At 59.7% G+C, this 25,774-nt stretch overlaps 2 protein-coding genes across 2 annotated transcripts; both read left to right on the top strand.

Annotated features, from left to right (window-relative positions):
• The first annotated feature begins 353 nt into the window (after window positions 1-353).
• On the top strand, window positions 354-16,763 carry TCF25 (transcription factor 25). Its single transcript, XM_048316821.1, has 18 exons — window positions 354-538; window positions 1,429-1,620; window positions 2,992-3,066; window positions 4,773-4,894; window positions 5,525-5,590; window positions 6,737-6,819; window positions 7,262-7,392; window positions 10,155-10,254; window positions 10,620-10,713; window positions 11,507-11,599; window positions 12,070-12,175; window positions 12,487-12,646; window positions 13,827-13,914; window positions 14,483-14,641; window positions 15,229-15,319; window positions 15,543-15,622; window positions 16,308-16,380; window positions 16,520-16,763. The coding sequence occupies exons 1-18, from the start codon at window positions 359-361 to the stop codon at window positions 16,679-16,681; spliced, it is 2,055 nt and encodes a 684-aa protein (XP_048172778.1). The 5' UTR covers window positions 354-358; the 3' UTR covers window positions 16,682-16,763.
• A 1,801-nt stretch (window positions 16,764-18,564) lies between these two features.
• On the top strand, window positions 18,565-23,855 carry TUBB3 (tubulin beta 3 class III). Its single transcript, XM_048317087.1, has 6 exons — window positions 18,565-19,520; window positions 19,651-19,969; window positions 20,038-20,511; window positions 21,260-21,368; window positions 22,140-22,250; window positions 22,555-23,855. The coding sequence occupies exons 1-6, from the start codon at window positions 18,580-18,582 to the stop codon at window positions 23,628-23,630; spliced, it is 3,030 nt and encodes a 1,009-aa protein (XP_048173044.1). The 5' UTR covers window positions 18,565-18,579; the 3' UTR covers window positions 23,631-23,855.
• The last annotated feature ends 1,919 nt before the right edge of the window (window positions 23,856-25,774 follow it).

Genomic DNA, 25,774 nt, shown 5'->3' with positions numbered 1-25,774 from the left:
CCACCCGCGACCCCGCACAGCACCGTGGGAACACCCCGCTCCCCATTCCCACGGCTCCCTCGCCACTCCCTGCGCGCTCCCAGCGCCGGGCCCACCCCAGCCTGTGCCCCGGTCCCCGCCCGTGTCCCGGGGCCGTGCCCCGCCCGGGACCCGCGGCGATCGCCCCGTTCCCACGCTGCCCCTTCCGGGACATATTTCACGCGCCGCTGCCGCGGAGCGCCACGGAGCTCGCGGGGCGTTGGGGGCGGGGCCTGAACGGCCTCAGCCAATGGGCGCCCGGGCTGCGAGTGGGCGGGCCCGGCGCAGGGGCGGGCGCGCAGGCGCAGTGCGGGCGCAGGCGCGGAGCGGGCGGGGGGCGATGTCGCGCCGGGCCCTGAGGCGGCTGCGAGGGGAGCAACGGGGTCAGGAGGGGCCGGGGCTGGGCCAGCTTGGCCTCGACCCCGGCTCCGAGTGCGCCCGTGAAGGGGGGCCGCCGCCAGCCCCCGGGAAGGGGCCTCGCGGGCCGCCCCGCGCCGGCGTCAGCAACCGCTTCGAGCTGGTGAGGGAGACCAAAGGCGGGGGTCGCCGGGGTGCAGCGGTTGGGGGGCGGTTGCTGGGGGGCAGCTGGGGTGGCAGGGACTCGTGGGGGACAGTTACTGGGGGGATAATGCAGGGCAGTGACTGGGGGTGACAAGTGGGTGGGCAGTCGGGGACGTTGCTGGGGGACACTTACTTGGGGGACAGCTGAGGTGACAGTCACCGGCAGTGGCTGGAGTGACAGAGACCTAGGGCAGAGGCTGACGGGGTTTGGGGGTGACTGGAGGGAACAGGGGGGCAGTGACTGAGAGGGGGACACAGTGGGGGTGACAGTTTGTGGGTGGCAGTGATTTGGGGTCAGTGACTGGAGTGGGAGTGACTGGTTTGGGTGGTGGGTGAGTGGGAAGGATGGGGGGCAGCAACTGGGGCTGAACTGGGAGGGAATGGGAGAGAGGCCTGGGGGTGGCTGGGTTTGGATGTTGTCAGAGCTGGAGTGGTGAAGCTGTTTTTAGGAGCTCTAGATCCCATCCCTGCCACCTTCCCAACACTGCAGGATCCCAGTGCTGGATGTCAGATGGGCCCTGGTGGCACTGCTGGGTCCTTGGGGTGACAGAGCCTGGTCCTGCTCTCCAGACACCTCATCCAACCCCAGCCATTCCCTGTCCTTCCCCGAGGCCTGGCTGTGTGAGCATAGGCAAGGCTGGGAAGAGCAGAGTCCATGGTGCGAGGGGACACATCATGGTGGTCCTGTGCTCTTCTCCATATGTGTGGGACTCTCCAGGCAGCCATGGGGTGACACTCTTGACACGACGGGTGTCCATGACTCTGTCTGTTTGCAGGTGGAGTGTTGGATCAGATCCCTGGGGAATTCCATCCCTGGGCTGTCCCTGCAGCTTGTCCCTCTGTTTGCAGATCCCAGCTGAGGAGTCAGAGGATGAGCTGCTGGCCGGAGAGGAGCGACCGGACACCCGGCTCAGCGAGGGGGACACGGCGGGAAGGAGCCAGGAGGGGAGCAAGGACAGGAGCAAGGAAGGGGCTGTGATTGAGGAGACGGACGGAGATGGGCACAGAGAGGGGCAGGAGGCCGGGCAGCCGGACCGAACGGTAACTGCCCCCAGGGATCCTGGGCAGGGACGCACACTTAAACCTGGGAACTTGGATCTGGGGGAGGATGAGCAGTTTGGTGCTGAGGTCTGGGTTTGTGTGTAGCATCCAGAGGGATTTTCCAGCTGCAGAGAGGAGGCACCCAAGGAAGGCGTTGTGCTGCATCCACATGAGCACCGAGGTTGGGCCAGGGGGGAATGGTCTCAAGGAAGCATTTGTTTTGAACAGGGGATGTGAGGACTTCAAGCACAGTCAACTGAACACTGAACCTGTTCTTCCCCATAGTGGTTTGTTGTCATTTGATATCAAGATTCCTCCTGTGGTCTGTGTCAGCCCAGAAGTGTCTCCTTGCAGGATTTTGTGAGGAAAGGGGCATTTCAGTAACAATTTCCCATGGCAAGTCCAGCCCAGATCTCACTGGAGATGAAGGTTGGGGGAGCAAAGGGGGTTGGCCCCTGGTCTCACCTGTTTGCTGTGCATTTGGGATGTGTGTTCCTCGGGTTTGGGTGCCAGAGGAGCAAAGTCCACTGTGCATTCCAGCTGTGCTGCTGGCCTCTGCCAGCCCAGGGGCAGTGAGGGCTCTGGATAGTGGGTCCCTGTGTGAGCAGTGGCTCCAGAGGCCCTGACCTGGTGAGTTTGCTGTGCCAGCACTGCAGGACACACCTGTGGCTGCTCCCAGAGCTCCGGGTAGGATGTGGGAGCCCTGCACAGGCAGCTGCTGCTCTTGGGTAGAGCCAGGACAGGGCTTGGAGCAACCTGGTCTAGTGGCAGGTGTCCCTGCCTAGACAGGGAGTAGGAACTGGATAAACTTGGAGGTCCTTGCACCCCAAACCGTTCTGTGATGCTGTGATCTCCTGCTGTGTTACCTGCTAGATCCTGGAAATGTGCTTCCCAGCTGTGCCAGTCAGGTTAGGGAATGCCCCCCAGCATCCTGAGCTGAAGCAGTTGCATCTGCAGGGAGAGGTGCTCTGGCACTGGGGCCTTTGTCAGGTGTTGGTTTCTGTGGAAATGGGAGTGAAATTGGGATTTGTCCTACTCCCCAGAAAAGCAGAAATGCAGCTTGTCCTGGAGACTGAAAGAGGCTGAAGCATTTCCTCCACACCTGACACAGCTAATCTTGTTTCTCTCCTGATTTCGTAGCCTCAGACATCGATCTGAAAGTCAGCTGAGGTTTAACCCTTTGTGAATCTTTGGTGCTTTCCTCCATTTTCTCCTTGTTTCTTGATTTCCACCCACTAACAAACGCTAAAGGGTGAATTTTGAGGACCCTCAGTGTGCTGATCCCTGCAAGAAATGCTCTTCTTCCTGTGGAGCTGGCACCCCTGCAGTTCACAGGAATGCTGACAGCTCTTCCCTTCTTTGTCTTTGCAGCCGGCATCGAGTAACAAGCCACGGAAGAAAAAAAAGAAAAGGAAAACCAAGAAAAATGCAGCAGGAGAGACTGTGGTATGTTTGTGTGTGCTCTGAGTCAGGGACCAGGCTGGTTCCTCCAGTGGGGTTGGCAAAGTGGGAATTCCAAGGTGACTGTAGGAGAGATTTGAGGCAAAAAAGCCATTTCTAAATTCAAATTTAAAGAAGTCTTTTTTGAATCATGGAATCCTGGTATGGTTTGGGTTGGAAGGGACCTTAAAGATCATCTCATTCCATCCACTGCCGTGTGGGCAGGGAGACCTTCCATCAGACCAGGTTGCTCCAAGCCCTGTCCAGCCTGTCCTGTCACTCTATCCCTTGTCCAAAGTCCCCCTTCAGCTCTCTTGGAGCCCCTTTGGGCACTGAAAGGGGCTCTAAGGTGTCTCTAGAGTAGAGGGCTCCAGCCCTTGGAGCATCTTCGTGGCCTTCTCTGGACTTATTCCAGCAGCTCCACATCCTTCCAGTGCTGGGGACCCCAGAGCTGGAAGTACCAGATGGATAAAGTCATTGATCTTCTAAATTCAATAGGAGCGAGGTTCAGGTGGGAGCTGGTTTTCTGCTGAGGTTTGAGTCTGAACTGTCCACAGAATCACAGAATCCTTAAGGTTGGAAAAGACCTCCCAGATCATGGAGTCCAACCTCCCTGTTCACTCCAGGGAGATTCTTTGCTCAACATCCTGAGCCACAGGATTCTGGAGAGAATGGCTAAGCCGTGACAGCAGTGCCAGCGCACAGCTGGCCACCTGCTGCCTGGGAATTCCACTCAGGAGTGAGTTCCTGGGGTTGGAGAACCCTCTTGGAGAGCCTGTTTCATTTCCCAATCCAAGAATATCGAGCAGCAGGGGGACATGGGCCAGCTGGGACACCCAGACCCAGGCAGTTTGGTTTGCCAGCGAGGGATAATACAACCTCTGTTCCAGCACTTCCATGCAGAGCACGTTATCCCTTTCCTGTGTACACTGCACGCACAGGGGCTAAATTTAGCTGGAAAAGGCAAGCTGGCAGTGCTGCTTGGGTGTCCTGAATGGAATTCTGTGTTCCACCCATGGATATCATGAGGAGGATGTGAAAAAGGCACATAAGAAATGTGTCACTTGTTGTTTAAAGGGGGAAAATAGAGGGAAATCAGGGTTAAAGTGTTATACAACTGTTGGATGTGAGCAGCTGGATGGATTCCTGGGGTGGTTGGAAGATGGGGAATGGGAGAGTTGGATTAAAGTCATGTGAGTGTTTGAGACCTTGTCATGAGGCTCACAGCAGTAACTTGGTGTTTCTGTGGAAAGTAGAGGGTGAAGGTTGTTATTTAAATATTTAAAATGTCTTTGCACAAGGAAGGGCCTTGAGTGCCAGGACAAGGGGAAATGTCCTCCCACTGCCAGAGGGCAGGGAGAGGTGGGATGTTGGGAGGAAATTCTTCCCTGTGAGCATGGGGAGGCCCTGGCACAGGGTGCCCAGAGCAGCTGTGACTGCCCCTGGATCCCTGGCAGTGTCCAAGGCCAGGCTGGACAGGGCTTAGAGCAACCTGGGATAGTGGAAGGTGTCCCTGCCCATGGCAGGGAGTGGCACGGGATGAGCTTTAAGTCCCTTCCAACCTAAACCATTCTGGGATTCTCTGAAGAGCCACATCCCATCACCCAGGGATCAGGATGAGCCAGAGGCAGCTGGGTGTGATCTCTGCTGGGTAACCTGCAGGCTGCTGTGACTCAGCCTGTAATAAATGCCTTGGCTTTGCCTCTCTTAAGGAAGACAACGACCTGGAAGACATCGACAGCCTTTTGGAGAGGATCGAGGACCCCGGGCTGGCCCCGCAGAGCCAGGGTGGGATCATCACTGACAGCCGGCCTCTGCTCTACGTGGAGCACAGGTACTGCTGGCTGCCACCCGGCTCTGGCCTTGGTGTGACAGGACATCTGCTCCTCGAGGAAGGGAGTTGGGAGCTTCCCAGTGTGATCTGGCCAGGAACTCCGCACCTTGCATGAAAGGGCTGGGATGGTTGTGCACATCCCTGTTCTAACCGCTCCTCTGGAAGCTGCGTTTGGTTCTGACGGGGATTCTCTGCTGCCAGGCCTGCTTGCAGTGGTGGCAGGACCAGATTAGTCTCCAGAGGGACCTTCCAGCCTCAGATCCTCTGTGGGAGAACCTCTGCAGAGGTGCTAATAGCCCTGGTGTGTAAAGCTTGACATGAGATTCACTCAGGATCTTCTCCCGGGAACATCCCAGCTAAGGCTCCAGCTGCCCTGGAGAGGGCAGCAGCAGTATTCCCCAGCTCTGGAGCAGAGCAGGAAGAAAGCCTGTCTGATGGAGCAGCACTTTCCCTGCCAGTTCTGGCCGGTTTTAGTCTCCTTTCTCCATGCTGTGTCTGATCAGTGGGGAGTGTGTGACAGTTTGGGGGTTTTCCAGAGGCACTTTGAGGTGCTGAGTGTTGATGGAGAGACTTGAGTGTGGCACTGTGTTTAACTGATGGAGCTTTTCTTTCTTCTTTCCACCTTCTCAGAAACTTGAATCCAGAGAATGAGTTGAAGAGATACTTCGGGGCTCGTGCTGTGCTTGGGGACCAGAGGTTAGTTCAGAATTTGATATTAAACCCTTTCCAAATCCAAGGAGGTGTGTCTGTCCTGCCCTTGGCAGGGCTCAAGGAGTCCCTGGTGCCACACCTGGGTGGGTAATCCCAGGCTCAGGGTGTGTTACTCATTTAGTAGTTGCTTATCGAGACAGAGGAATATTTTCTGTGATATGTACAAGGTGGGGAAAGACTTCTCCAGGCTTTTGCTGGCATTTGCTTTTTCCTTTGCTTCTTTCCCCTCTCATTTACTTGCAAATCACCCTTCAAAGTCCTTTCACTCAAGTTCACAGAGTGCAGACACATAGATTTTGTTTGTTTCTCCACCGTTTGTCCCTTGCCATTCCAGAGCCTCTGGACGGAAAGTGGACCCTGAATACTCTCAGGGTGTCTCACGCACTTGCTTCCAGGGAACCTGTTGCTCCCTGGGTGTGACATCTCTGCATTTATGCACTGCACTGTGCATAAAAAATTTGTCATCCACAAAATCCCCACTTCCATGAGCTGGTTGGAAAACCAAGAACGGTCTGAGCTTGGAGCAATGCAGGTGGAAGGAGGGAGAGAGTCTGTGGAAGAGCATTTGGTGCTTGAAGAAGAAACTGCAGTCCCTTGTGACTGTGCAAGGCCAGGGGCTGGACTTGATAATCCTTGTGGGTCTTTTCCAACTCAGGACAGTCTATGATCCCTTTCTGAGGAGACATTACTCCCTCAGAGTAGCCTTGATCCTGAACTGCTCTTGAACCAATAAATTGTGCATTTTTGAGTATGGCTTAAACTAATCCAATTGACATTTGAAGGCCCTGCTAGGAAGAGGGGTGAGTCAGAGGGTTGTGGGGCTCTCCTAATTGGACCTGGGAAGCTGTTTGAAGCAGAGGCAGCTGAGAGTTTGGCAGGGATAAAAACAGGGAGAGAAGCTCTGGAAGTGGAGATGCTGGAGGCACTGGCTGGCCTAGATGGTGCACGTAAGGCAAAGCCTGAGCACAGGTATGTTGTGTCTTGAAGGCAAATGTAGAGCTCTGGGCACAGCTCTGTGTGGCTCTCTGTGGGGAAGAATTTTGATCTCATTTTTCCCTTTAACATGGTTTCATCTCTCGTCCTCCTCCTGTCAGTGCAGAGAAGGTGTGACCTGTGTGTTCTCCTCCCCAGGCCAAGGCAGAGGCAGCGGCAGTACGTCCGCAGCATGTGGCTGACGGCTCCCAAGAACACCTGGCCACGCTACAGTAAGACAGGTGAGGCTTTTGGGGCTGCCTCCTGCCCTCCTAACGCTTGGCCCATGTGACATGGATGCTGCTCAGGGCACAGAATGTAAATGGGAACTGCTCCTCAGCTCGTGGAAATACACCTTCTGCCTAAACAGAGAACTCTGGGGAGTTGTCCCTTATAATTTGGATTTGTTTTCCCCTCTTTTGGAGTTAGCAGGGTGAGGGTGCTTCTCATCTTAGCAGCAGAATTGCTGGATAATGAGAAGTATCCCTGGGCAGAGTGAGCAGCCTGGGCTTTCTGGGTGGATTTGGGACTTTGACTTGTGAGAGGGGGGAAAAGATTGAAACTCTCTGGGAGCTTCCAAAAACACATATAGCTCTGGACCCAGTGATGTGAGTGAGCTTTTGATGCTGTGAGAGAGCAGAGGAGGTTCTCTTGGGGTACCCAGGTCTCCCCTGCACCCTCCAGGTATCACCATGCAGCTGCTGGACACCCGGAGGGGGGTGCAGCACTTCACCTTCGAGCACCACCGTGAGTACCAGCAGGTCCAGTTCAAGTTCCTGGACGCTGTGGAGTCCATGGACCCCAACAATATCGTGGTACGTTGGGTTGGTTGTGCCATTCCCTCCTGGGTTCCTGCAGCCCCTTTCCCTGGCAAGTGTGGCTGGTGCATTTCAGTGGAATTGTTTGGGTTGGAAAAGCCTCTAAGCCAACTGTTCCCCGAGCACTGCCAAGGCCACCCCTCACCCGTGTCCCCAGGTGCCATGTCCACACATGGCTTTTAAATCCCTCCAAGGATGGGGAATTCACCACTGCCCTGGGCAGACTGGGCCAGGGCTGGACAACACTTCTGGAGAAGGAATTGTTCCCAGTATTTAACCTGACTCTGCCACAACTTGAGGCTGTTTCCTCTTGTCCTGTTGTTCCCTGGGAGAGAGCCCGACCCCCCCGGCTGCCCCCTCCTGTCAGGGACTTGTGCAGAGCCACAAGGTCCCCCCTGAGCCTCCTTTGCTCCAGGCTGAGCCCCTTTCCAGCTCCCTCAGCTGCTCCTGCTGCTCCAGCCCCTTCCCAGCTCCATTCCCTTCCCTGGACACTCTCCAGCCCCTGCATGTCTGTGTTGGGCTGAGAACTGACCCCAGAACTGGAAGTGCCCCAGCAGTGCCAGCACAGGGGATGAGCACTGCCCTGGTCCTGTGGCCATGCCATTGCTGACGCAGGCCAGGTGCCAGTGGCCTTCCTGCCTGCCTGGGCTCATGTCCATCCACTGTCACCAGCACCCCCAGATCCTTCTCCAGCTACTTTGCCACTTTTTCCAGCCTGTAGCATTCATGGGGTTGGTGTGACCCACAAGCAGGACTCAGCACTTCACTGTGCTCATCCCTCTGGCCTCATCCCCTTGATCCATCCTGTCCAGATCCCTCTGCAGAGCCCTTGATGTTTTATTTCGAGTCTTGTTTGGGCAGTAGAGCCCTGTGTCCCTCTCTGTGGGGCGAGGCAGCCCCGCAGTGCTGAGCTATGCTGTTACCTTGTTAATCAGTGACCTCCTTGGTGCAGAGGAGGTCTGGTGGCTGAGCCGTGGTGGCTCTGCCAAGCATGTGCCAGGTCACCACCTGAGAGAGGAACCCACAGGAACTGTCCATTTGGCTGGAAGGGTGGGAATAAAGCTCCCTTGTCTCAGCTCTTAGCTGGGAAAGGAGGAATATTGCATAAACCCATCATGAACTGGGAATCCAAACTAACAGCTGTTGTATTTATAAATGTCTGCAAGATGAAAAATGTGTCTTTCCTTGGTATTTCAGCAAAAACAGGCTTTTGTGTTGGGATTCCTTCATGCATGTCTGAGCTCATTAAGCTGTATGGTAACATTTATAGTTTAGAGTGATAAGCAACAGCAAAATTGCTCTGCACCCAACTAAACCATAACTGGGGGATGTTTCTCTGAAAGGCCTGGCCACGTGAGCTGGGATACATGCCCTGGAGATGTTCCTTAAAGAGCCCATTGTCTGCTAAATAAAGTTTATTTCCTTCTGCTTTCCCACCCTTGGCTCAGGGCCGTGGGGCTCTCTCCAGCTCAGCAGTTCTGCCTGGATTGAGGGATTTGGATTAAGTGAGCCAAGGTAATTCCTGTGCAGCAGTGAGTGTCCCAGGGACAGCTCAAGCTCAGTCCCACACAGGACAGGCTTTCCATGGTATTTTAATCTGGATGCTCTGATCCTCTTAGGGGGTCTGGCTAAACTTGAGGACATTCACACAGCTTGAAGTCTTCCCCTTTTCCATTAAGGGTAAAATCTAACAGATGGATTTGCCAATACCAGACAGTTTGTTCATGGTCACCATGGTCCTGCCATAGCTTGAGCCCAACTCTGCCTTGTTGCTGTGGTTTCAGCTCATAAAACATTACTTTTGGGGAGTCTCTTGTTCAGTGAGTGTTTTTTCTGCACTTGCTGGTAGGCTAAAAGGGTCTTGGTGACCTTTTCTTGTTTTTTTCCCATCACAGTGACCCTGAGTGCTCCATGTCCCCCCAAAAAGGGGACTAGAAAGGAACTTAAGAATCTTACCCCTTAAGGAAGAGGTTAAGCATCAGGCAAGTGGCTCCAGACAGGGCCAGGCCAGCCTGGAACATCCAGTCTTTGTGCTGTAGGTGGTCCCACGGGTCCCCACCCTGCAGATGGAAACTTCTGGAGCTTTGGAAGCTTTCTTTTTTAGTTTTAGGAGAAAAAAAAAATCCCCAAACTAAACTGTGAGAAGATTTGTAGTAGCTTCAGAATTTTTTACTGAACTGAGGTTTTAGGTGCTTGGGAAAAGTAGCCTATTTATAATACAATTAGTGAATGGAGCAAGTTTTAGATTAAACTTCTCTTCTGAAGCCTGGGAGTAAATCTTTATTTATTATTATTATCCATTACCATTGTTGATTCCTGGATTTGTAATAGATGTGTCCAAATGTCCTCTCAGTATCCAGGGGATTCAAAACCCTGATCAAGTGCTCAGAACTGTTGAGGGATAGATGAAAAACCCCAAACTGTAACGGTGCCTACATCTTGTTCTCTCCTTTCAAAGAAATGGAGGAGCTGGGAGAGATCTGGAGGAGGACAGTGAAGATGATCAAAGGCCTGGTTGGAAAAGCTGGGAGGGAGCTGCCCAAGGGCAAGGGAGGCTGCCATTGAGGGCTCCCATCCTGCATGTGGTAGGGATGGAGCTCCCTGTGCCCTTCCAGCTTGGGGATGGATCTGGCAGGGCTGGATTAAGGAAGCTCTTGGTGCTGTGTGTCACAGAGCTGGTGCTGGGAGGTACCTGGGTCAGAGACCAAATTCCTGAGACGCCGGTAATGAGACGGAATCTTTGCAATGCTCTTGTGCAGCTGCTGCTCCAGATGAACCCCTACCACGTGGACTCCCTCCTGCAGCTCAGCGACGTGTGCCGGATGCAGGAGGACCAGGAGATGGCCCGGGATCTCATAGGTAAGAGTGAGGTGAGGAGCAGATGTGTCGGTGTGAAATCCTTCCCTGGCAGGCTGTGGGGAGGCCCTGGCACAGGGCAGTGGAGGGCAGGAGCTTGGCTTTCCCATGTGAACAGAGTTGTGGCAGAGGCAGCTGGACCAGCCTCAATCCCAAAATGGTTCCTTTTCCCACCCAGAGTGAGATCTAATGTGGAAGTGCTCCCTGCCCTGGTACCTGCTGCCACCACGTTGTGTGAAGTAACTTTGTGCCTCGCTGGGCTGGGAATGAGCTGGTTTCCTGTCTTTTGGGCTAAACCGAGTGCCAGGCAGTGCTGTGCTGGGGTGGTGTCCCTGTCCTGTCCCTGACACTGTCCTTGCTGTCCCCAGAGCGGGCGCTGTACAGCCTGGAATGTGCCTTCCACCCCGTGTTCAGCCTCACCAGTGGGGCCTGCAGGCTGGACTACCGGCGGCCAGAGAACAGGTGAGCAGGGCTGGGGAGCAGGGAGGCTCTGCTGGAGCTCCTGGTGGCCCACTTTGGCCACAGCCACCCAGATTCACCACTGCTGCTCAGCCGGGGAGACCCTGAGTGTCCCTTTCTGTTGGGGGTCCTGGGATGGTGCTGGAGCACAGGGAGCTCATGCGTGGAAGCTTCTGCACAAAGCATCCCTTTTCCCAAGGGTATCTTCCTGCAGTAGGAACTGTCCCTCCCTGTCATATCCTTCTCATGCCATCAGTACCCCTTAGCCCTAAATAGTCACAAAAATCCTTGCTGTATGTTTCCAGCCATCATCCCCAGCACTCACACTCCTCCCAGCCTAGGTTTTTATGTAACTCCAGCTCTGCAGCTGCTGGGAAAGGTGACTTTATTCTGGGAATTTTCCAGTCAGCTGACCTAAGCCATCTCTCCCAAACTGCTGTACCTGGAGGGTGCTCACATTTCAGTCCCTCTGGCTGACACACTTTGTGCCATCAGTGACCTGTGTCACCAGTTCAGGTGTTGGGCCTCCCCGCTCTGTGTCACCGTCCCCACACCACTGGGACAAAGCGGGATGTGGGCTTCTAGGATTTACTTGTCTTGGTCCCAGTCTCCAGAGCAGGTTATGAGTTTGCTGTCCCTGTTCTTGCACAAAAAGATAACAAAACCAAGAGATGGGATCATGGGGGGTCTGTGGCACCCTGTGCCACACCAGGATGTGATGCTTGGGGGTGAGGAGGTGGTGGTGACTGTGTCTCTACATCTGGCCTCTTAAGTCCTGCCACTGTTCCCCATGCAGGGCTTTCTTCCTGGCTCTCTTCAAGCACCTGATGTTCCTGGAGAAGAGGGGCTGTCCCCGCACAGCCCTGGAGTTCTGCAAGCTCATCCTGAGGTAGATCCCTCCACCGAGGGTGGAGTGTCTGGGTTTGGGGGCATAGTCACCCCAGAGGGGTCCTGCTGCTCCTGTGCTTGGCATGGGCTCATTCCCACCCCTTAGAGCTGCACAGGTCTGTACTGGTGCTCTTGGAGAGGTGATGGGTGAGGAGGGGCCTTGGGTGGCCTGTGACCACTGAAGTGTGGCCTGAGCTTGGAGGCTCAGCAGAGCAAGGTGTGACAGTGGCTTCAGCCCACTCAGTTTGTGGCCACTGATTGTCCTCCTGAATGGTGGCAGGGGACTGTCCCCTCTACAGGGACACCGAGCAGCTCTCCGTCATCCCACTGGCCGTGCCGGAGTGACCGTGTTCCCGTTCTTTCCACTTGCTGAGTCACTGGATGTCACTGGGAGAGGCTGTTTGTCCCAGAAATCAGGGCAGCCCTCTCAGCTGTTGTAACACCGAGTTTGTTTTCTCCCCTGCTCCCAAGCCTTGATCCTGAGAATGACCCGCTCTGTGTGCTGCTGCTGATCGACTTCCTGTCCCTCCGGGCCAGGGAATACACCTTCCTGACCCGCCTCTTCCAGGAGTGGGAGGTGAGTGGCCAGCAGGTGAGGGGATGGGTGCTTGGGATGTTCCCCACCAGGTGAGCCCTTTGGAAGGGATCTCACAGCCCAGCTGGCGTCCCAGCAGCATTGGAATGATCCATAAAGGATGGGCTGTTGGTTTCTGTAATCCTTGGATCCTGCAAACAGCTGTAAGAACTCAAAATTGCTCACTCAGCCGTGAGGGCACCGAGCCAGTGGCTGGGAACTCACTTAACCCCAGCAGGCAGAGCCCCGACCCCGCGCAGCCCAGCTCTGCTGCACAGCGTCATTTCTCAGTAACGCTCTCCCTGATCCTGCAGAGTCACCGGAATCTGTCCCAGCTGCCCAATTTTGCCTTCTCAGTGCCACTGGCCTATTTCTTCCTGAGCCAGCAGGAAGAGCGCCCAGAGCTGGAGCGGAGCCAGGCCCGGGAGCGAGCAGCCCGGCTCATCCAGCTCGCGCTCATCATGTTCCCAAGCGGTGAGTCTGTCCCCTCCGGTAAGGCCATGCCCGCGGGCTTTGTCACTGTCCTCTGTGAGAGCCAGGGCTGGATTCCCGGCAGGCGGATGCAGAGGCAGGAATTTGCAAAGGGCCTTTGAGGAGGGAGCCCTGAGTCAGAGCGGACGCGGCGGGGCAGAATGGCGGTGCCTGTGCCCACTATGGTGGGGGGTCCACCCTGGGGGCAGTTGGAGCATGTCCAGGGAAGGGAACGGAGCTGGGGAAGGGGCTGGAGCAGCAGGAGTGGCTGAGGGAGCTGTGAAAGGGGCTCAGCCTGGAGCAAAGGAAGCTCAGGGAGGACCTTGTGGCTCTGCACAAGTCCCTGACAGGAGGGGGCAGCCGGGGGGGTCGGGCTCTGCTCCCAGGGAACAACAGGACAAGAGGAAACAGCCTCAAGATTGGATACTGGGAACAGTTCCTTCTCCAGAAGTGTTGTCCAGCCCTGGTCCAGTCTGCCCAGGGCAGTGGTGGAGTCCCCAGCCCTGGAGGGATTTAAAAGCTGTGTGGATGTGGCACCTGGGAACATGGGTGAGGGGTGGCCTTGGCAGTGCTGGGGGAATGGTTGGGCTCAGTGGTCTTAGGGGCTTTTCCAACCTTACAGTTCTGTGATTCCATGATTCTGTCCTCCCTCCCTAGAGCAACCGATGCTTCTCCACCAGTGATGGTCAGGGGTGAGCAGGCTGGGGGAGGGTGAGAGCTGGAATCTCAGAGCAGGGAGATGTCTCACCTCCTCAGGACTGCCCGGAGCAAGGACAAGCCAGTCTCCTTGGCTCTCCCTCCGAGGCATAGCTCTGTTTTAGATGTGCTCGCCCCATGGGTGTCCATCACTCTCCCTTTCATCCTGTGGGTGCTGCTGTCCATGAAAGGAGCACACTGCCCTCAGGCCCAGAGGAGGGTGTGTGCAGCAGGAAGAACCAGCTCTCCAGCCGGGATTCAGTTGGTGGGGGCTGGAAACATCTTCTAGGCTGCTCGTTGGGGTAACTGAAATAACAACTGTGTGAGCACAGGGACCAGCAGTGTCCTCACCCCCTCCTTGTGTCCTTGTTGGTGCCCCAGGGGGTGCTGGCCCCGAGGAGGGGGGTGACTGTCTGCAAGGGGTGACCCCACCCCACACTGCTCCTCACCAACAGATCCAGACGAGTTCTCTGCCTTTGTGTTGCAGTTCTGATGCCACTGTTGGATCACTGCAGCGTGCAGCCCGATGCCAGGGTCACCTCCCACCCCTTCTTCGGGCTGAATGCCCAGATCAGGTAAGGCCTGAAGATGTTCTCAGCAAAGGGAAGGGATCGATTTTGCCGGCGGCGGGGATCTTGCATGCTCAGACAGCTAATGGAGGAGCTTGTTTGGGTTCCCTGAGTAGGCTCATTTGATAATGCCTCATTTGATAATCCCTTTGATAATGGATTTCCATAATGGCCTCTGGATCAGGCTGACAGACCCACCTCACCTCAAGGTGGACAGGTCAGAAGTTCACCCCAGAGCCTTGCTGGTGTCTGCAGAGAGGGAGCGTGACGTGTGTGTCTTCCCAGGGCAGGCTGTCTCCAACCAGTCTGCCTTCCCTTGACACGTGGTCTTCCTCAGCACACGAAGGCTCTCCCTCCGGCCAGGGCAGTGTTCCCTCATTTCATGGCTCTGCTTAGCCTAAAAATAGATGGAGGCAGAAGATCTGGTGAAGGTGGATGGCAATAGCCAGGCAGGAGCCTGCAGGTCCTCTCATGTTCCCGCACCAAAGCCCAGCACAGAGCTGAGTCCTCACTGTCCCGTGAGGAGCAGGAGGAGGAGGAGGAGGGTGCCGTGAGTAACAGCCATCTCCCATAGCCAGTCACCCGCCCTGAACCAGCTGACGTCCCTGTACGTGGGCAGGACGCACGCCCTGTGGAAGGACCCGGCTGTCATGGCCTGGCTGGAGCCCCACGTCCACGAGGTTCTGCGCATGGTGGAGGCCGGGGACGCGCTGGTGCAGGAGGCTGAGCACAAGTGAGCACAGAAGGTGGAGGGCAGGGCTCCTGTGCCAGAGACAGGGGACGAGTGGGACAGAGGGTCTGTCCTGGGCAGCAGCGGTTCCAGTGTCTGGGACAGGGCTCAGAGCCCCACAGCTGCTGCTCTGATGCCGAGGGTCACGGCATGGGGCCAGGAAGGCAGAGGCTCTTCCATGCTTTTCACAAACGGGAATGTAGAGCTGAACCTGCACTGCATATCCTGCACTGCCTTCCCCAGGCTTGGCTGTCACCTGTTCCTGGAAACATCCCGGGGAGGGTGGAGGGGTGGCCTGGAAGGGCAGGGATGGCCACACAGGGCAGGTGAGAGCTTAGAAACACTTCCCAGTGCTGAGAAACAGGAGAGCCATCAGGTGTCCTAAGCCAAGGTCAACCTGCTCGTCCCCAAGCTCTCTGCTCTTTCTCTGGAGCTCAGCAGCTGCCACCCACCTTTGGCTCGCTGTAAGCCAGCTCCATCCAATGTGGCCTGTCCCCTGGAGCCAGGGAAGCTGCTGACACTGTGCCTGGAGCAGCAGAAACGGGAATGTGCCTGCTCAGGGTGCCCTGCTCTGTCCCCTCCCGCCTCAGGAGGAAGATCCGGTACCAGAGCGCTCCCAGGAACATCTACCGGCACATCATCCTCTCGGAGATGAAGGAGGCCACGGCAGCCCTGCCTCTGGTGAGGGGCCTGATGGGGCACAGGGGCTGTGGCTGCACATGGTGGCGTGGCACTTGTGTCCCTGCTGGGCCCATCCTAACCCCTGTGACTCGCGGCTTCTGTGGGCCCCCGTGTTTGCTGCTGCTGGATGCGCAGCCGTCATCCCTTCTTTTCGCCTTCATCCCTTCTTTTCTCCTTCATTCCTTCCTTTCTCCTTCATCCCTCCTTTCTCCTTCTCCTGCAGGAGGTGACCTCACAGCCAGTGATGGGGTTTGACCCCCTCCCTCCTCTGGATTCCATTGTTTCCTACACCCGACCGGAAAGGTACCACCTCCACCCCTGGTGTCTGTGCTGGCACAACCGGCCGTATTCCCGGCGTGTTCCTGGCACGCCCTCAGCCCCAGGCCAAGCTGCACGTGGGCGCTCGGCGCTGATATCCTCCTCCATGGCAGAGGAAGAGCTGTGGTGCTCCTGCCAGGCAGAGCTACAGGCTGGACTGGTCCTGCTGCTTCCCGTGGTGGTCACCACTGGCCATTCCCAGCCATAGGGCAAAAGCCAGGGAAAACCCAGGCCACAGCTGACCCAGGAGGGTTTGGGGTAAATGGAAGCTTAAGTACAGCCAGTCCTGGTGTTGGGGTGATGCTGTGTGTGTGTTCCACACCAACCCGCTCAGAGCGGAGCTGGTAGAATCGTGGAATCCTGGAATGGTTTGGGTTGGAAGGACCTTAAAATTCATCTCGTTGCACCCCTTGCCATGGGCAGGGACACCTTCCACTAGACCAGGTTGCTCCAAGCTTCTTCCAGCCTGGCCTTGTTTGTGCTCTTAGTGGCTGCTTTGCTCAGAGCTGCTGCTCGGAGTTGCCTGAATTCAGAATCCCTTTGGAACCCCGCAGTTCCCTCCCTTAGGGCTGGTTCCAGCAGTGCCATGGTTCTCCCAGCACCACTTCATCCCACTGAGGAGTCACAAACTGAGCTGTCCCTTCACTATGGTGCCACTTGTGTCTTCCAGGACAAGCCACCCCTCCAACGAAAGCTCTTTATCCCTCTTCTTCCGCTCACTGTTGCCAAATTTTAACTTGCAGGTGAGTGCACGCTGGGATGTGGGTGCACCGTTTCCCCCGTGGTGTTCCCGCTCCAGCAGCTGCAGCTGGCAACAGCCTGGTGCTGATTTGGCACCAGTGTTGTGCCTGTCCCTGCCACCACAGCTCTGCTCTCTTGCAGGGGGACATCAGGCACAATGGGGACGACGAGGCCGCAGCAGTGCAGGACCTCAACCAGGGGGTGAACAGGCTGATGGCGGCCATGCGGGACATGCTGGCCAACATCCAGTTCCAGGAGCCCCCCCGCGATGACAATCCTGAGGGCGACGGGGACTGGGACTGAGCCCAAGGTGTCTCTCCCCAAGACCTTCTGGCATTGCCCCCAGATTCGTGTCGCACTCCAATAAAATCACACATGGACTCGCTGTGGGCATGGGCTGTTCTGAGGAGGGGGGCTGCATCCATGGGCTGGTCTCTGTCCAGGGAGGGGGGCTGAATCCACAGCAATGGGCCCTGTCCAGGGCCCCTCTCTTTAACGGGGAACAAGGACTGTCTGAGCATGTCCGAGCTAATCGACAGCAGCTGTCCCTTGTCCCCACGGCAGCTTAGTCCCCTTCTGGTCTCCTCTGCACACAATTCCCATCCCATTCCCCTCCCTGTTCTTCTCCGGGCTCTTGTCCTTAATTCCCAGAGGAGTTTTACTGCCCTCTTCTTCAGCTCCTTTGTGCTTCCCGTAGCCTGGAGCTTCCTTGCCTCCACAAAATACTCTGCACCCTCACTACTGAACCTTCCAAAGGTCTCAGAGTTCCCTGTGCCACTAGAATTGTGCATGGAGCAGCTTTTTCAGCCTTTTATTTAGTTTGGAGAAGAAATCTTTTCCCCCCCTCTTTGTTTCTCCATCCTTTATTCCCTCACCTTCACCTTCTAGAGCCAGGATTGAGGTAGGCCACACTCAAACCGTAACTCATCCTTGTTCCCGTAAAGCTTTTTTCCCTTTTTTTGCTGAGTAATGGTGAATACGTGGAATAAATCCCTGCTTCTGCTGTGTTGTCTCCCTAGGGGCTGTAGCTGGGGTGGGTTGGCTGGGTGTGCAGACCCTGAGTCTCAAGCCAGCCCACCCTGGCTCCGTTCCCCGCTGGCATATCCAAATCCCGTGGGGTCCCATCCCTGTAGTTTGGCACTGTGGCAGCCTGGGACCCCATTCCCAGTGTGTGCAGCTGAGCCGTTTGCATCCATGCCAGAGGGAAGGGCTTCCCAACGGAAGTGGATAACCGTGGGATCGGCCCTTTCATGGAGCTGTGAATGGCTCTTTGGCAGCCACGTGGCTCCAGGCATCAACACAGACCTAAGGCACATGATGGTCAGATGGGTCCTGTCCCTCCCAGCCCGCCTGGGATCCCTCCAGGGCCGGGCTCTGCAGCATCCCATTTAATCACGCATTTGACAACTCCTATGGCATCCCACGCCTGCCCCATGGTAAAACATCTTCCCCGGGGCCATGGGGATAGGACCCCTCCCAGTCCCAATGTGTGGGACAGCTTGGATCATGCAGTAGGGAGGGTCCTACAGGGGTCCCCGAGGTGCATGGATATCTCAGGGTGTGTGGATGACCCCCACAGCAGATGGGACCCCCCAAGACACGAGTCCCACAGGGCACATGGGACCCCTCAAGATATGCAGACCAAGGTTCAGGGGTCCCCCCAGCAGATGCAGGACCTCAGGACACGTGGGGACCCTAAGGTGCACAGGACCCCTATGGCAGTGCCCCCAAGGTGCATGACCCCAGGGATGCATGGACCCCTGGGCATTTGAGACCCCACGGCTCATGGTGATCCCAAGCAATCGGGTTCCCCAGGGCCATCCTGGGGGTCTGTCAGCCCTGGCCTCGGCAGCGGCCCCTCTCACTGCTGGGGTGCCTCCCTCATGGAGGTGCCCACCCCCCGAGGAGGAGGAGCTGCGGGAAACGGCTTTAAAGTGGGGCAGAGAAAAGGCCCTTTCTTCCCCAGCACCCTGGGCCAGCGGGCGTGAGGCGCTGGGCAGCGCTGGTGTGGAGAGCGGCCACCAAACCGGAGGGTCCCAGCAGGCACGTGACACCCCCAGCACATCCCACGCCTCCCATCCCCAACTCCTGGGCATCCCCTCAGCCTCGCCGCTGGGCACCGCGGGAGAGCTGGCGGGGCGCAACGCGGGCTCGGGGGCCGTGCAGGTGCCACGGGGGGCCCCGGGGCTGAGGAGGGGGCCATGTCGACGCTGGCCTCCCTGCGTCTGCTGCGCAAGCCCTGGAATGCCAGCAAGGGCAACCAGAGTAATGCCACGGTCGGGGCCAGCAGCGGCTGGTGCCAGGGGCTGGACATTCCCAATGAGCTGTTCCTCGTGCTGGGGCTGGTGAGCCTGGTGGAGAACCTGCTGGTGGTGGCCGCCATCCTGAAGAACAGGAACCTGCACTCTCCCACCTACTACTTTATCTGCTGCCTGGCTGTGTCTGACATGCTGGTGAGCATCAGCAACCTGGCAGAGATGCTCCTCATGCTGCTGCTGGAGCACGGGGTGCTGGTGATGCGCCCCAGCATCATCCACCACATGGACAGCGTCATCGACATGCTCATCTGCAGCTCGGTCATGTCTTCCCTCTCCTTCCCGGGGGTCATCGCCGTTGACCGCTACATCACCATCTTCTATGCCCTGCGCTACCACAGCATCATGACACTCCAGCGGGCCGTGGTCACCATGGTCAGCATCTGGCTGGCCAGCACTGTCTCCAGCACCGTCTTGATCACCTACTACAGCAGCAACACCATCCTCCTCTGCCTCATCGGCTTTTTCCTCTTCATGCTGGTCCTCATGCTGGTGCTCTACATCCACATGTTCACCCTGGCCCGCCACCACCTCCACAGCATCTCCAGCCAGCAGAAGCCACCCACCACCCACCGTGGTGGCAGCCTGAAGGGTGCCATCACCCTCACCATCCTCCTGGGTGTCTTCTTTATCTGCTGGGGGCCCTTCTTCTTCCACCTCATCCTCATCGTCACCTGTCCCACCAACCCCTTCTGCATCTGCTTCTTCAGCTACTTCAACCTCTTCCTCATCCTTATCATCTGTAACTCGGTGATTGACCCCCTCATCTACGCCTTCCGGAGCCAGGAGCTCCGGCGGACGCTGCGGGAGGTGGTGACGTGCTCGTGGTAGGCAGCAGGACACGGTACCAGTACGGCCACCCCTGCCCCGAAATGGACAGATGGATGGACTGATGGATGGATGGGACGAGCCGCGGGGTGCCCAGTGCGGGCGAGGGGCTCACGGTTCCCAATAAAGGCTCTTTGCAGTGACGCTGTGGCTGGCATCGGGCGGCCCCGGGGAGCCCCGGGGGGAGAGGTCCCTCCCGGCCCCGCCGGTCGGTCAAGGGTCACTTGCTCCCACTGGGTACCGGCTGGAACCGGGAGGGACTGGCGGGGCGGCAGGAGGCTGGACCCCACGCGGGGGGCGGCCGGGGCCGCCCCCGGACAAAGGGCCCATCACCGTCGCCTTTGTTCTCGGGCCGCGCCCGCCGCCGCCCACCCCAGCACCGGCACCGGCACTATCCCCGGTCCCGGGGAGGACGACCGGCGACCGCGAACCCCAGGGTGGCCCTCCCGTACCCTGTTCCTACCCCTCCCCGTTACGGGACGCGCTTGGGAGGGGTGTCCCGCGTGTGTCCCCCAGACCCGCCGCCGCCGCCGCCTCGGGATGCTCCCGCCGACGCCGGGCGCTCCCAGGATCCCCCCACGGGTCCCGGGGTGTCCCCGCTGCCCGCGGGTGCGGGGTGCCCCCTCGGCCGTGCCCCCCGCGGGTGCCGGGTCCCCGCTCCGCCGCGGCGGGGCGTGGCCGCGGGCGGGGCCGGGCGGGGCGTGGCGGGCGGTGCCGGTGCCGCAGGGCTGTTGCGGCGCTGCGGCGGCGGCCGCTGATTGGCTGCGGGCGGCGGTGACGTCAGCGGCCGGCCCGGTGCGGCGGCGGGAGCCTATAAAGGATGCGGCGGCGGCCGCACCGCCCCCCGCGCTCCCGGTGCCGCTCCGCTCCGGTGCCGCTCCGCTCCCGGCCCCAGCCCGCTCCCGTCCCGCTCCGCTCCGGCCCGGCCGCACCATGAGGGAGATCGTCCACATCCAGGCGGGGCAATGCGGCAACCAGATCGGCGCCAAGGTAACGGCGGCGCCGCCGCCCCGCCCCGCCCGCCGCGGCGGAGCCGGGCGGCGGACAAAGACAGACCTGCTCCCCCCTCCCTCCCCTGCGCTCCCCTCCCCCCCTGCCGCCGCACCGGGAGGACAAAGCGCCCCGCCCCCCCCCCGCGCCCCCCGCCCCCCGCCTTTGTCCGTCAGCACCGCGGACAGCGCCCGCGCCGCGCCCCGCCCGGGGTTTGGGGGGTCCCGGTGCCCCCCGCCCTGCTGAGTGCCGCCCGGCGTTTGGGGGGTCCCGGTGCCCCCCGCCCTGCTGAGCCCCGCCCGGCGTTTGGGGGGTCCCAGTGCCCCCCGCCCTGCTGAGTGCCGCCCGGCGCTCGGCGGATCCCGGTGCCCCCCGCCCTGCTGAGCCCCGCCCGGCGTTTGGGGGTGCTCCCCGCCCTGCTCGGGATTTGGGGTGTTTGGGGGATCCCCCTGCCCCCCGCTCCGCTGAGCCCTGTCTCGGGGTTTGAGGAGTCCTAATACCCTCCTCCCTATTCGGGATTTTGGGTGTTTGGGGGATCCCGGTGCCCACCGCCTGCCCAGGGGTTTGGGGAGTCCTGGTGCCCCCCGCCCCTCCCTGCCTGGGGATTTCGGTGTTTGGGGTATCCCAGTGCCTCTTGCCCCACCCAGCCCTGCCTAGGGATGGGAGGATCCTGGTGCCCCGTGCCTCGCCCGGGGGTCTGGGGATGTTCCAGTGCCTCCCGCCCTGCTGAGCTCCCCGTCCTCCCCAGTTTTGGGAGGTGATCAGCGACGAACACGGCATCGACCCCAGCGGCAACTACGTGGGGGACTCGGACCTGCAGCTTGAACGCATCAGTGTCTACTACAATGAGGCCTCTTGTAAGCGACCTCCCCTCGGAACTGCCCCCGGCGGGGTAGCCTGAGCTGGGGCGTGGGGCCCCAGTCTGACCCCCCATGCAGGAGGAGCTGGGTCCGCTGGGGTGGGGAGGGGGGGCAGACAGAGACACCCACCCCATGGAGGTGTGGGCGGGGCAGGCATGTGCACCCACCCCGTGGCACCATTTAGTTTGGGGCAGGGGGAAATCAAGTGCACCCAGTTCCATGGGACCCTGTGATTTGGGAGGGGTCATACACAACACCTGCACCCCCGCCCTGTTGGACCCGAGGGGGGGCAGACATGTGCACCCACCCCCTCAGACCCTGTAGTTTGGGGGGGCAGGGGGCACATGTACCTCCAAGTTCATGGGACCCTGTGGTTTGGGTGGGGGCATGACACATGCACCCGCCCCGTGGGACACTGTGGTGCGGGGGGGACACCGCACTTGCGCCCAGTCCCATGGGACCTTGGGGAGAGGGGCACCTGCACTCACCCTGGAGGATCCTGTGGTGTGGGGGGAGCAAAACACGAACATTCACGCAGCCCATGGGGCCCCGAGGGGAAATGGGGGACAGACACCTGCACCCACCCCATGCGACCCCCATTGTTTGGGGGGCATGAGACATGCAACCACCCCATGAGCCCCTGGGGTTTGGGGGGGACACGACCTGTGCACCCAGTCCTGTAGAACCCTGCAGGGCACTGGGAAACACCCCTGGGGGCGGGATGGGGGGGCGGCAGCAGGTCCCCTCCCGTCATGGGGTCTCTCTCAGCTCACAAGTACGTGCCTCGCGCCATCCTGGTGGACCTGGAGCCGGGGACGATGGACAGCGTGCGCTCGGGTGCCTTCGGCCACCTCTTCCGCCCTGACAACTTCATCTTTGGTAGGTCCCCGAGGAGGGAGGGGTGCACCGTCCCCCGATGTTCCCCCCCAGCCCCTGCATCCTCGGACCCGCCCGGCCTGTCGCCGTCCCTGGGGCACTCGGCGGGCACACCCCTCCCGCGCCGCGGGGCCCGGCACTGCCGGCACGCCGCCAAACCTCTGCGGTTCCTGCTTCCCACCCCGCCCCGGCGTCAGATCTCCCCGGTACTGCCGGCGGCAGCGGCCGGTCCCAGCCCTAATCCTCTCCCCGGTGCCCGCGGGCGTGGGGGGCCAGCGGCCATCGGAGCCTCTTTTTTTTTTCCCAGGGCAGAGCGGTGCCGGGAACAACTGGGCAAAGGGGCACTACACAGAGGGGGCCGAGCTGGTGGACTCGGTGCTGGACGTGGTGCGGAAGGAGTGTGAGAACTGCGACTGCCTGCAGGGTTTCCAGCTGACCCACTCTCTGGGCGGGGGCACCGGCTCGGGCATGGGCACCCTCCTCATCAGCAAGGTGCGGGAGGAGTACCCAGACCGCATCATGAACACCTTCAGCGTGGTGCCATCCCCCAAGGTGTCGGACACGGTGGTGGAGCCCTACAACGCCACGCTGTCCATCCACCAGCTGGTGGAGAACACGGATGAGACGTACTGCATCGACAATGAGGCGCTCTACGACATCTGCTTCCGCACCCTCAAACTGGCCACTCCCACCTACGGTGACCTCAACCATCTTGTCTCGGCCACCATGAGCGGCGTCACCACCTCCCTGCGCTTCCCCGGCCAGCTCAATGCTGACCTCCGCAAGCTGGCCGTCAACATGGTGCCCTTCCCTCGGCTGCACTTCTTCATGCCCGGCTTTGCCCCGCTGACAGCACGTGGCAGCCAGCAGTACCGCGCCCTCACCGTGCCCGAGCTCACCCAGCAGATGTTTGATGCCAAGAACATGATGGCCGCCTGTGACCCCCGCCATGGCCGCTACCTCACCGTGGCCACCGTCTTCCGTGGCCGCATGTCCATGAAGGAGGTGGATGAACAGATGTTGGCCATCCAGAGCAAGAACAGCTCCTACTTTGTGGAGTGGATCCCCAACAATGTCAAGGTGGCCGTGTGTGACATCCCACCACGGGGCCTGAAGATGTCCTCCACCTTCATCGGGAACAGCACGGCCATCCAGGAGCTCTTCAAGCGCATCTCGGAGCAGTTCACAGCCATGTTCCGCCGCAAAGCCTTCCTGCACTGGTACACAGGTGAGGGGATGGACGAGATGGAGTTCACCGAGGCTGAGAGCAACATGAATGACCTGGTGTCCGAGTACCAGCAGTACCAGGACGCCACGGCCGAGGAGGAGGGTGAGATGTACGAGGACGACGAGGAGGAGTCGGAGGCGCAGGGCGCCAAGTGATGCCCGACGCCGCCCCCCGACACTGCCCGCGGCCCCCCGGCTTCGCGCTGCTGCACCCCCCGGGTGCTGCTCCCCCCGCCGTCCCCTCAGTGTCTCCTGACCCCGTCCCCCCCTGAGCCGGCTCGGCCCCCTGCTCCCCTTCCTACCTCCCCCCTTTTCGTTTTTTACTGGTTTGTGTCTTATTATTTTTTTTGAATACTTAATAAATTTATTGCTGTCCAGGTACTATTTGTCTGTGGCTGCTGGGTAGGGGGGACAGGGAACACCCACACAGTTCAACCATTCCCAGCCAGTGGAGGTGTTTGGGAAGCCCCCATGTACTGCCCCCCACCCTTCTGCCCCACAGATTCAGCCCCCCCAGGCGGGCTGTGCCTTTGTCCCCACTGTCACCCTTCTCCATGCTGGGGGGGTGTGGCAGCCACAGTTGGCCCTTTGTTCCCCAAACTGAGGTGGTAGCGCAGACCCCAGGGTGCTTCCCCAGGGCTGGGTGTGTGCGCAGTTGTGGAGGACCCAGGACACTCCTGGATCCGAGTCCCCCGGCTTTGGAGGCCATGGGCTGATAGGGCTGTGGGCTATAGGAATGGGGACAGTGGGGCTGGGGGCTGTGGCGATGGGGACACTGAGGATGAAGGCTGTAGGGGTGGGGTCTGTAGGGGTGGAGACAGTGGTGATGGAGACGGCGAGTTGTGGGGATGGGTGCTGTAGGGACAAGGGATGATGAGGCCGGGTGCTGTAGAGATGGAGGCTGTAGAGACAAGGCTGTAGGGGTGGGGACAGCGCGGGTGGCAGATGCGGGGCTGTAGGGGTGGGGACAGCGCGGAGGGGAGCTGCGGGGCTGTAGGGGTGGGGACAGCGCGGGTGGCAGATGCGGGGCTGTAGAGGTGGGGACAGCGCGGAGGGGAGCTGCGGGGCTGTAGGGGTGGGGACAGCGCGGGTGTCGGATGCGGGGCTGTAGGGGTGGGGACAGCTGTAGGGGTGGGGACAGCGCGGAGGGGAGCTGCGGGGCTGTAGGGGTGGGGACAGCGCGGAGGGGAGCTGCGGGGCTGTAGGGGTGGGGACAGCTGTAGGGGTGGGGACAGCGCGGAGGGGAGCTGCGGGGCTGTAGGGGTGGGCACAGCGCGGGTGTCGCGGTGCGCGGAGCGGCCCCGCCCGGGCGCGGCGCAGTGCGGTCTGCCGGCCGGCAGGGGGCAGCAGCGCGGGGGCGCTGAGGGGCGGGGCGCGCGGGCGGGCGCGGCGGCGCGCGGCGGTGAGCGGGGCGGGGGCGCTGCCCCCTGGCGGGCGCGCGGGAGGGGCTGCGGGGGGACATCGGGGGGACATCGGGGGGACATCGGGGGGACATCGGGGAGACATCGGGACCCCAGGGGATCCGTGCACGGTGCCGGTACGTGGTGACCGTGGGCCGAAGCGGGCGGTGGCGGCGGGGCAGGGCGTGGGAGGCGGAGAGACGCGTCTGTCCGCGGGGACGGAGACGGGGACAGGGCCGGGAACGGAGGTGGGTGTTGGTGCCAGGACCGGGGTGTTGGGGACGGAGACGGTGCTGGGGTGTTGGTGGTCGTGACAGAATGCCGGTGCCGGTGTGTCAGTGCCGGTGTTTGTGCCGGTGCCGGTGTGTCGGTGTCAGTGTTTGTGTCAGTGCCGGTGTGCCGGTGTTTGTGGCAGTGCTGGCGTTTCTGTGGCTGTACCGGGGTGTCAGTGACAGTGAGGAGGTGTCGGTGTTTGTGTCGGTGCCAGTGACAGGGTTTCGGTGCTGGTGTTGGGGTGTCCGTGCCAGTGCTGGTACAGCCGGTGGGAGTACCGGGGTGTTGCTGCTGGCGAGGAAGTGTCAGTGCTGAGGTGTCAGTACCAGGGTGTTGGTGCTGGTGCCGGGGTGTCACTGCTGGTGCTGGGATGTCAGTGCCAACGCTGGAGTATCAGTGCCATGACAGGGTGTTGGTGACAGTGTCGGTGCTGCTGAGGTGCTATTGGTGCCTGTGATGGGGTGATTGTGCTGGTGCCAGGGTGTGGGTGCTGGTGATACGACGCAAGTGCTCCTGACGGGATGCTGGTGATGGTATTCGGGGTGTTGGTGATGGTGTCAGTGCCAGTGCTGGGGTGTTGATGCCAGGGTGTCGGTGCCGGTGCTTGTGCCAGTGCTGGGGTAACTG

The sequence above is a fragment of the Corvus hawaiiensis genome, chromosome 12 (assembly GCF_020740725.1).
Source record: "Corvus hawaiiensis isolate bCorHaw1 chromosome 12, bCorHaw1.pri.cur, whole genome shotgun sequence".
In the NCBI taxonomy this organism is placed as follows: domain Eukaryota; kingdom Metazoa; phylum Chordata; class Aves; order Passeriformes; family Corvidae; genus Corvus; species Corvus hawaiiensis.
The sequence above is the reverse complement of the archived record's forward strand: the minus strand, read 5'-3'. Positions and strand labels throughout refer to the sequence as shown.

What these genes read in the sequence shown, in the direction of transcription:
- TCF25 (XM_048316821.1), top strand. Translation starts at nt 359, where the DNA reads ATGTCGCGCCGGGCCCTGAGGCGGCTGCGAGGGGAGCAACGGGGTCAG. An exon ending in GCCACGCTACAGTAAGACAG is followed by an intron (nt 6,820 to 7,261) that starts GTGAGGCTTTTG and finishes TGCACCCTCCAG; the next exon opens with GTATCACCATGCAGCTGCTG. An exon ending in GTGCAGGAGGCTGAGCACAA is followed by an intron (nt 14,642 to 15,228) that starts GTGAGCACAGAA and finishes CTCCCGCCTCAG; the next exon opens with GAGGAAGATCCGGTACCAGA.
- TUBB3 (XM_048317087.1), top strand. Translation starts at nt 18,580, where the DNA reads ATGTCGACGCTGGCCTCCCTGCGTCTGCTGCGCAAGCCCTGGAATGCC. An exon ending in GAGGTGGTGACGTGCTCGTG is followed by an intron (nt 19,521 to 19,650) that starts GTAGGCAGCAGG and finishes TTCCCAATAAAG; the next exon opens with GCTCTTTGCAGTGACGCTGT. An exon ending in CCCTGACAACTTCATCTTTG is followed by an intron (nt 22,251 to 22,554) that starts GTAGGTCCCCGA and finishes TTTTTTTCCCAG; the next exon opens with GGCAGAGCGGTGCCGGGAAC.